Source organism: Microtus ochrogaster, unplaced genomic scaffold (genome assembly GCF_000317375.1).
Source record: "Microtus ochrogaster isolate Prairie Vole_2 unplaced genomic scaffold, MicOch1.0 UNK50, whole genome shotgun sequence".
In the NCBI taxonomy this organism is placed as follows: domain Eukaryota; kingdom Metazoa; phylum Chordata; class Mammalia; order Rodentia; family Cricetidae; genus Microtus; species Microtus ochrogaster.
Window position 1 is genome coordinate 1,906,532 of NW_004949148.1, and position 10,019 is coordinate 1,916,550.

The window sequence follows — 10,019 nt, forward strand, 5'->3', positions numbered from 1 at the left end:
CTGGCAATCTTGTCTACTTCCCCTACCCAGGAGGATAGCTATATGTTTTTCTTTGGGTTCACCTTCTTATTTAGCTTCTTTAGGATATCAAAATATAGACTCACTGACCTTCAACTGGGTTTCTTAACTCTCCGTTAGTCTTCAGTTAGCTCTCAGTGTTCTTGCATCAGCCACTCTGGGATAAAAATCACTTCTTTGACATTCCATACACTTTAAAATCCCTTCTTGTGCCAGGCGGTGCCTGGCACTAAAGAGGCAGAGACAGGTGGATCTCTGTAAACTTGAGGCCAGCCTCATCTACTAGTTTATAATGCTAGTTCCAGGGCAGGCTCCAAGCTATAGCGAAACTCTGTCTTGAAAAACCAAAACCAAAACCAAAAAAACCCAAAAACAAACAAAGATCGCGTCTCACTATCCTCCATCTAAGAACCTGGTTCCTGCTGCTCTATACCAGTCCACATCAAGCCTGCTTTGGTAAGATTCTCTGTGGCTGCACTGTTTGCCACTATAGCTCAGAGAGGAACAGGCCTGCTCTCACCACAGCAACTTTTATACTTCTGCAAGCAAGGAAGTTTTTGCATCTTGAGTAGATGTCAAAACCAAATAAGCCTCAAACCATCATGTAATGGTTGGTCTTCATTAGAACAAACTAGCTAAAATACAAATTAGAAGTCAGTGTTGGATAAAATTGAAAACTGGTTCAAAGTAATCCTGTTGGTGTTCACAGCTTAATTTCCTGCCCTTACTAAAAAGCTTGATAAGGTGATATAAGTTACATTTAATTAGCGTGATTTAATCATTTCATATCAAAGCATTACATTGCCCTCCCTGAATATACACTTATTTTTCAACAAGAAGTATGGAAATTAAAGGTATTTCAATGTGTGGGTGTGCCCCTCACGGTCCTGAGTTCCTTGCTCGTGCTCCCTCTCCTTCTGCTCCTGATTTGGACCTTGAGATTTCTGTCCGGTGCTCCAATGTGGGTCTCTGTCTCTGTCTCCTTTCATAGCCTGATGAAGGTTAATATTCAGGAGGATGCCTATATGCTTGTCTTTGGATTCACCTTCTTATTTAGCTTCTCTAGGATTGCGAATTATAAGCTCAATGTCCTTTATTTATGGCTAGAAACCAAATATGAGTGACTACATCCCATGTTCCTCTTTTTGGGTCTGGCTTACCTCACTCAGGATAGTGTTTTCTGTTTCTGAAAAAAGCATGGGATAAAACCGGACTTGCTGAACATAGCGGACAATGAGGACTATTGAGAACTCAAGAACAATGGCAATGGGTTTTTGATCCTACTGCACGTACTGGCTTTGGGGGAGCCTAGGCAGTTTGGATGTTCACCTTACTAAACCTGGATGGAGGTGGGCGGTCCTTGGACTTCCCACAGGTCAGGGAACCCTGATTGCTCTTCAAGCTGATGAGGGAGAGGGACTTGATCGGGGGAGGGAGAGGGAAATGGGAGGCGGTGGCGGGGAGGAGGCAGAAATCCTTAATAAATAAATAAATAAATAAATAAATAAATAAATAAATAAATAAATAAAAGGTATTTCAAAGCTGTAAGAGAAAAGCAGGATCTAAGGGGGAAGCTAGTTGGTAGGTGAGGTATAAGCTTCAGTGTAAGAAAGAAACCCTGCTATCTCTGTAAGGAGCATGTGTAGTTGAGAAATCACAGGCTTTGGAATCCAACAGACAAGTGCACCCCTTTAACCCCAGCACGCAGGAGGCAGGGCAGGGGGATCTCTGTAAGTTCGAGGCCAGCCTGGTCTACAGAGTGAGTTCCAGTACAGTCAGGGCTACACGGAGAAAACTTGTCTCAAAATAACAAAAAAGGGTGGCGGAGAGCTTAGACTCACTCTAATGTTCAAGACCAGTGTCATCTTCAGAGTGAGTTCTATTTTTATTCATCTTTTGAAAAAAATTTAATTTATTTTTATTATTTTGTGTGTATGAGTATTTTTCCTGCTTATACATCTGTGCACCACATGTGTGTCTGGTGCCCAAGGTGGTAGTGAGCTTCCCTTCCATATGGGTGCTAGGAATAAAACTTGGGTCCTTTAGCAAGAACAAGTGCTCTCAAGCACTGAGCCAAGCCTCCAGCCCCACTTATTACAATTCTTAAAATAAATTAAAAATTATTTTAAATTAAATAAAATAATTAAATTGCTCTTCTGTTAAACTTGGGTGATCAGTGTAACCCTATCTATATAGTAAGGAAGAAGTCAGGCAATGCACGTCAAGATGCCTAGTAAACTATAAGACATTTGCTTCTTCATCAAAGAAAATCCTAGCAGGGCAATGGTGGTGCACACCTTTGCTCCCAGCACGTGGGGGGCAGAGGCAGGTGGATCTCACTGAGTTGAAGGCTAGCCTGGTCTACAGAGCAAGTTCCAGGACAACCAGGGCTACATATAGATACCTTGTATTGAAAAAGGAAGAAAGGGAGGGAGGGGAAGAGAGAAAAAAAGAGAAAGGAAGGAAGGAATGAAGAAAAGAAAGACAGAAAAAAGGAAGGAAGGAAAGGAGAAGAGAGTAGAAGAAAGGAAAGGAAAGGAAAGAAAAGAAAAGGAAAAGAAAGGAAAAAGCCATAAAGAATAAAATATTTAAGTGACCCACTTAAGGGAGTCTATTACATTCAGATATTATGATCTACAAAGCAAGGGCAATTTGGCTCAGAACTGTGAAAACTTCACCTGATGAATAAATTTTCTTTTTTTTGTCTTCTTTTTTAATGACTTTTTTGAGACAGGGTTTCTCTGTGTAGCCCCAGCTGTCCTGGAACTAGCTCTTGTAGATCAGGTTGGCCTCAAACTCCTGGGATTAAATCTGCCTGCTTCTGCCTCCCAAGTGCTGGGATTAAAGATGTGTGTCACTACTGCCAAGATTTGTTTTTTGAGATAGAGATAAGATTTGGGGTACAGGGAATAGAGAGAATGTACAGTGATTAAGATCACTTGCTGTTCTTGCAGAGGACCTAGTTTTATTTCCAAGCACCCCCATGGTAGCTAACAGACACCTGTAACTCCAGTTCCAGGGGATCCAACACCCTCTTCTGGTCTCTGTGGTTCACAACTATACACTCAGGCTCACATACATACATACATACATACATATAAATAATAAATGTTTTTAAAATATTCAGGAGTTCGAGGCCAGCCTGGCCTACATAGCGAATTCCAGGACAACCAGGGCTATGTAGGATGTAACTCACAAACGTAACTCCAGTTCCAGAGGATCTGATACTCTCTTCTGGTCTCTGCAGACACTGAACACATGTGGCGCACATGCATACATTCTGGCAAACACTCGTATAAATAAAATGAAGTAAAAATAAATAAAACCTCAAAAAAGATTCAAGGTGCAATAAACAAGCTATAAATCTAACACCTTATCAGCATACCTTATCAAACCAGACACTAGTAATATTAAACACTTGTACCTGTGATTAAGAATATTATGTTAAATAAGCTTCCAAAACCAGAGATACACAACGCTATGCAAAAGTTTAATGGCTTATTTTTTTTAATAAATTTATTTATTAAGGATTTCTGCCTCCTCCCCGCCACCGCCTCCCATTTCCCTCCCCCGATCAATTCCCCCTCCCTCATCAGCTCAAAGAGCAATTGGTTCCCTGACCTGTGGGAAGCCCAAGGACCGCCCACCTCTATCCAGGTCTAGTAAGGTGAGCATCCAAACTGCCTAGGCTCCCCCAAAGCCAGTACGTGCAGTAGGATCAAAAACCCACTGCCATTGTTCTTGCGTTCTCAGTATTCCTCATTGTCCGCTATGTTCAGCTAGTCCGGTTTTATCCCATGCTTTTTCAGACCCAGGCCAGCTGGCCTTGGTGAGTTCCGGATAGATCATCCCCATTGTCTCAGTGTGTGGGTGCACCCCTCGCCGTCCTGAGTTCCTTGCTCGTGCTCCTACAGAGCTAATGGCTTATTTTGATGAAGGCTCCTTCACAGAGAAAAGGAAACAGTAAGATTTCATTTACACATTCAACAGTATCCCACAGACTTACAAAGAAGCCAGATTCTATTCAGCAACTATCAAACATCCAAAAGATATAAAGACTCTGACACAATCAAGTAGAGCTATCAGTTATTGTTAAGTTTATTGTAAGTTTCCTGTAAGAATTGTGCCTTGAGCAAGTTTCATATTAAATCCTTGGGAAACTAAACTTACGCATTTCATACTTCTGTTTCAGCTTCAGGACTTCTCTCAAGAACACAAAACCACATACCTTTCTGTATAATGTGTCTTGGGTGTTTTACAATTGGTAAAGTCAAGTTGCCCTGACCTGCCAACAAGCTTCATGACCATTCAGTTCATCTCTAGGAGTTGGCCAGCTAGAATTGCCCTTGGTATATCTTCACCCTCGATGAAGTTCTACCTGACTCAAATGAGAAAGAAAGTCAGGAGATAGACTTCATTCTCAGCAAGTTTGGTCACTGGCCAGACTGAACAGAAACCATTGAAATGAGTGAGAATGAGGATCCCCCAAGGACAGGCGCAGAATAAGAGGAAATAAGATGGCAACAGCTGGGCGAGAAGAACAGCAGTGAACTCCAGGACAGACCACAACTCTTTGATCAGCATCACCCATGCAAAAGCGAGTGATAACTTCATTACCTTCTGTACCATCCTTCAAAGGCTGCTGAGAAGTCTGGCATCCACCTGCTTTTCCATGAATCCTCCTTTGCTATTTCGTCAATCTTACAAATAGCACCTACAAATCTGTGGCACCTACAAATGTTAACTGCCATGCATTAATCGGGTATCTGTTCACCTGTCTATCCCACAAACATTTCAGAGGTAGGTGCTATGAAACTGCATCCTTCCTGGGGTTTCTTTTAGAGGTGCACACTGATGTATGGGATATATTTATTAAACCTTTTGTATTATTAAAACTACCTTTAGTCATTTTAGAAATATTTGAAAATACATAAAATCATTCAGGTGCTTATAATTACACCCTCCAGAGATGGCCACTTCTATTCTCCATCTTTTTTTTCCAATTTATATTATATTGTGTGTATTTTCCTAGGTCACTGTGTCTTCTTCAAAAGTGTAACATAATGGTTGTATGTGTGTTTTCAACAAATGAATATGTAGTATTTTAGTCACTTCTTATAGTTGTGTTCAAATTTAGTATTTCTCATTGTTATATCAGTATAAATAACCTGTGCATAAATCTCTGATGTGCCTCTGTTCAATCACTTAAGTTTATAGCCTCCAAAGCAGCATTACTAAATCAACAAGTATTAAGCCTTGATAGGAATTTTTATTCAGGCCGTATGTGGTGGCACATGCTTTTAATCCCAGCACTCGGGAAGCAGAGGCAGACAGATCTCTCTGAGTTTGAGGCCAGCCCGGTCTACATACTGAATTTCAGGACATCCAGGGCTATATTGAGAAAACTTATCTCAAAAATGACAACAAAATAATGTTACTAATTTTGATTTAGGGTTTTGTTGGCATTCCTTGGAGTGTTAGGTTTCCCTGGGATAGCTACTAAAAGACATCATAAATGAACCACACATGAACAGACAGCACTGGCATAACTATCTCAAGGAAATGAAAGCACACACATTGCTGAAAGCATAAGCCATCCCAGGAAAATTGGTTTAGGTTAGGTCTGATTTGGTTTACCAGAATGAAATCTTTTGATACACCCTGCTATCAAGATGCTTAACCCATCTCCTGAAACATAGAAAGCTGGACTAAAGAACACGGTAGTTTGAGAAAACCCTTCCCTGTGACTCCATCAATACAGCACACAGTGTGATATCCAGAGAGCTGTCAATTTTGGTAATATCACTCAAATTTTTCTGAGGCAATCTGTGTACAATATCACAAACTGCTCAGTGAGCCTGAGAGCCAAACATTTACACAGAGAACAGGGAGGTGAGTCTTGGCACAGTAGAAGATGAGACGTTGGAGTCTTTAGGAAGACTGAAAAAAAGGAAAGATGTGTTCTGTCTGATGGGTCAGGCACGACAGGATAAAGTGCATGAGTGTTTAACATGCTACCCAGCCATATGGCCCCTGGATTTACAAGCTGTTAGGATCACAATCAGTCGCTGGGCTCAAGCAGCCCTCTCAGAAAAAAGCCTGGAAACAACCAATGCAGCCGTTAAAGGTCTAAGATCTCTTTTTACAAACAAAGCACCCCCATTTCTTTAACCTCCACACCTTTATGGTGGGGCATGCAGGATTCATTTGTTCCTGGGGGCCAGAGGAAGTAAGATCACACAGGGTAGAAAGCTTGAGGAAGGCTTCACACATTTGTTCTATTTTGATATATGCTGCCTGACAATCTCATACTTTAATCCCATTTCCAATTCCCCATAATAAATGTGCATCAGTTTCAGTTCTGTCTCAATTGTGTTGACATGAAGGCACTAAACAGCTGATAAATACACCGAGATAGCACTGTCTTAGGTCCTGTCAATGATTGTGCTGCTTTACAAAACTGGTAAATGTATTTTTACAAATTTTTTCATCGAGACAGTCAACAGATGTGAAAACTCGTCACACAGAAGAGCAATTGAAGGTCCCATAAGCTCAGCAGTAATTTGGAAAAAGGGAGAGAGCAAAAACCAATAAATTACAGCAGAATGGCTACGAGCTTATTTCAAGTGTAAAAAACTGATTCAGAGTTAAGTGGCTCTTAGACTATTACACCTCAAAGATCCAAGTACCTCTTTAAGATGACATGGTCTCCTCATAATCTTACATATAGTAATATTAAACTGTTTTTTCTTACTTACTAAGTGCATGATAGGGACATAGATGCATTAAAAGGTATTTACAATGTGGGGCGGTGATGGTACATGCCTTTAATCCCAGCACTCGGGAGGCAGAGCCATGAGGATTTCTCTGTAGTCCAGCGTGGTCTACAGAGTGAGTTCCAGGACAGTCAGGGCTACACAGAGAAACCCTGTCTCTAAAAACCAAATATGTAGTAGGTAGGTAGATAGATAGATAGATAGATAGATAGATAGATAGATAGATAGATAGATGTAAATATATTGGAAAAGAGGACTAGAAGTCTAGCCCCATTTCCAAATTAAAAATTTCAACACTTCATCTATACTAATAACTCCATGTTCTAAACATCTTTCTGAACCCTGCTGTGTTACTGGCTATGAACTGTGCTGGCTTTGACTGGAGGAAGAAGGGATAGAGTAACAATGAAGGTAATGGAAAAGACAGGGCAACAAAGGAATGTAGTAGGAAGTGGAAAATAATTGGGGACTATACATACAGTCAAGGTCTTCAGGAAAACCATCAAAACGAAGTATTACAGTTAAGTGTTGAAGAGTTAACAACCACAAAAATGCTGTAAAGATTGGAGAATTCATGGAATCAGTATGTTTAGTGATCACCTGCTATAAACTTTACGTGGCTCCTAACAAGGTAAGTCAGTATACCTCTCCAATAGTCATAATAAACATGAGCTCATGACTTTGGTTAGCATTTGCTACTTTCAATGAGCAAAGTACTTCACTTTCCTGTGTGTCAATTTATAATCTGAAAAAATTAAGACCAGTACCTGCCTTGAAGGGTGATTTTAAGGATTTCATTTTATAAAGACAAGACATTACACTTACAACAGTATCTGGTACATAATAAATCATTGAAGTCGCTCTCATGTGTGTGCACACGCACGCACACACACGCACAAACACACACACACAAATCTACAGTACCTATTAGACTTGATCAGAGATGTGGAGTAGGCACTGGCACTGGCGCGCACACACACACACACACACACACACACACACACACACACACACAAAACTAGTATGCAGGCAAGGGGAAAGTCATGGGCTGAAGATGTTCATCTGGAAGTCATCAGTATATATATAGACAGTACTTAAAATCATGGCAGTACTGCCCTTCTATTGGCTCAGGTTTGAAGTAATCCTTATCTTAAATCATCTATCTGTTAATTCAATTTTTAAACAAACATATACTATAGTACCTTATGAACCTTTATTCTATTTTTAGGAATTGTATCTGATACTTTCGCTACAGATTAATTCATTTACTCATTTGACAAATATTTACAGGTCCCTTCATCTCTTTTTCCTGCTTCCTGGCTACTACAAAGCAGATAGCTTTCTTCTGTCATGGCTTCCTGCCACAATGGGCCTCATCACAGCACCCAAAGCATGGTCAGTTCACCAAATTGAGCTGAGACTTCTCCAACCATGAACCAAAATTAACCTCTCCCTCTTTAGGTTTCTCTGGTATTCTGTCACAGTGGCTTATGCTGTCTAATGTAGCACTAAACCAAAATGAGATATACAGCCATCAAAAGATCTAGAACAGGGACAAAGAGATGAATCAGTTTTTAAGGGCACTTGTTGCTCTTGCAGATGACACAGGTTCATTCAGATCCCAGCATCCACATGGCAGCTAACAATCATCGGAAACTCCAGTTCCAGGGATCCAGCACCCTTTCTTGGCTTCCAAGGAGCACTGGTGGTACACAGACATACAGTGCAGGCAAAAACACATGCACACAAAATAAAAATAAATCTCTAAAAGACACAGAGGACAATTAAAGGACATCACTACAGGAAAGGAGCCCATGTGAAAGGCTACTGTATGATTCCAATTATGATACTCTGGAAAAGGCGTTACCATTGAGACGGTAAAAGTCGTGGTGGTTGCCAAGGGCTAGGAGGATTTTTAGGGTAATAAAACCATTCTTTATGATTCTCTAATGGCAGATATATGTTGTTAAACACTTGTCAAGATATATAAGGCCTTATCCACATGGTACCATCCCCTCGTCCTTTGGCTCAGCTTAAATGTCAACTCCACTCTGAAGCTTTGGCAGAGCCTCTAAGTAAAGCTCTTTCTCCTCCATCCTCCTGCAGCTCTTTGATTGTCCCTCTTATAGTACTTAGAGCCAACTATTATTGTTTACTCTCAAGCCAGTTTCTACTCTAACGTGAGCTTAAAAACCAGAGACAGGATCATTCTTCATATCCCCAGCATTCAGGAAGTAAAGGACATATGACATTTGAATAAACACATGAGCAGATGATTATGAAGACCTTAACTCAGACCACAGGGCTATTTTGTAAACCGTGGTTAGCATTTTATCTGCAGAACCTTCCAAACGATCCACTTGCTTACTTGTTTCACATTCTGGAAAGAACCACTGCCCTGATGTTTAGAAGCAGGTGGCATTCTGTGGACAAATTTGTGTTTTAAGAATCCCATCTCAGGCCGGAAGGTGGTGCCGCCGCCTTTAATGCCAGCACTTGGGAGGCAGAGGCAGCTCCCATAAATGTGTTGTAAGAGTCCAGTCTCAATTTCAATCACTTTCTCTGTTTCAGTTTCTAGAAAAGGCAACTTAGAGTTAGGAAAGAAGAGAGTAAATGAAGACAAAGTCAGAATGATTCAGCCAATAAATAGTTTAATGAGAACCAAGGTCTATAACATACATAGCAGGACCTGTGCTGGTAGCCTTCTGCTGTAACCTGTCTGGGGATAACCAACTGCATTTAACCCACGTTTGAAAAGAAGGCCCTTTTGAATGTCACCCATCAGTATCCATCTTCACAGAAGACACCAATCTGGGGTCACACTCTCAATGTGAACACTTCCTCTTAGGGAAGAGGTAACACAGATGCATAAACAACCTTAAGTCAGCCTACTACTCTTCAATAAGAGGACCCTCGGGAGACCACTGGTTCTGTAAACACATACGTCTTTGTCAAAATACATTAGGAACACAAAGGAGAACAGTAGAAAGGGCGGTAGTGTTGTGTCCATGGATTTTTCAGTTCTTAGATCTGAAGCCTCTTGAGCTGCTCGTATGTAATAAAAAACTGAAAAGTGAGTCATGGAATATTTCTGAGTTGATACTGAAAGTTAAACCCATTTTGAAAATTGTACATTGCATTTTCTTAAATTAATGTACTTAGACTAAAGGGGGTTTCCTTCAAAGACTTTTCTTTTCTTTTTAAACTGGTTTTTAAAAAATATTT

General features: G+C 40.6%; 1 protein-coding gene across 1 annotated transcript in view; it reads right to left on the bottom strand.

Annotated features, from left to right (window-relative positions):
- Window positions 1-9,425: 9,425 nt before the first annotated feature.
- The window catches only part of Slc25a14 (solute carrier family 25 member 14), a 40,941-nt gene continuing 40,347 nt past the window's right edge, over window positions 9,426-10,019 (bottom strand). The window contains 1 exon segment of the mRNA XM_013354604.2: window positions 9,426-9,860. Coding sequence (XP_013210058.1) covers window positions 9,819-9,860 — 42 coding nt within the window. The 3' untranslated portion in view covers window positions 9,426-9,818.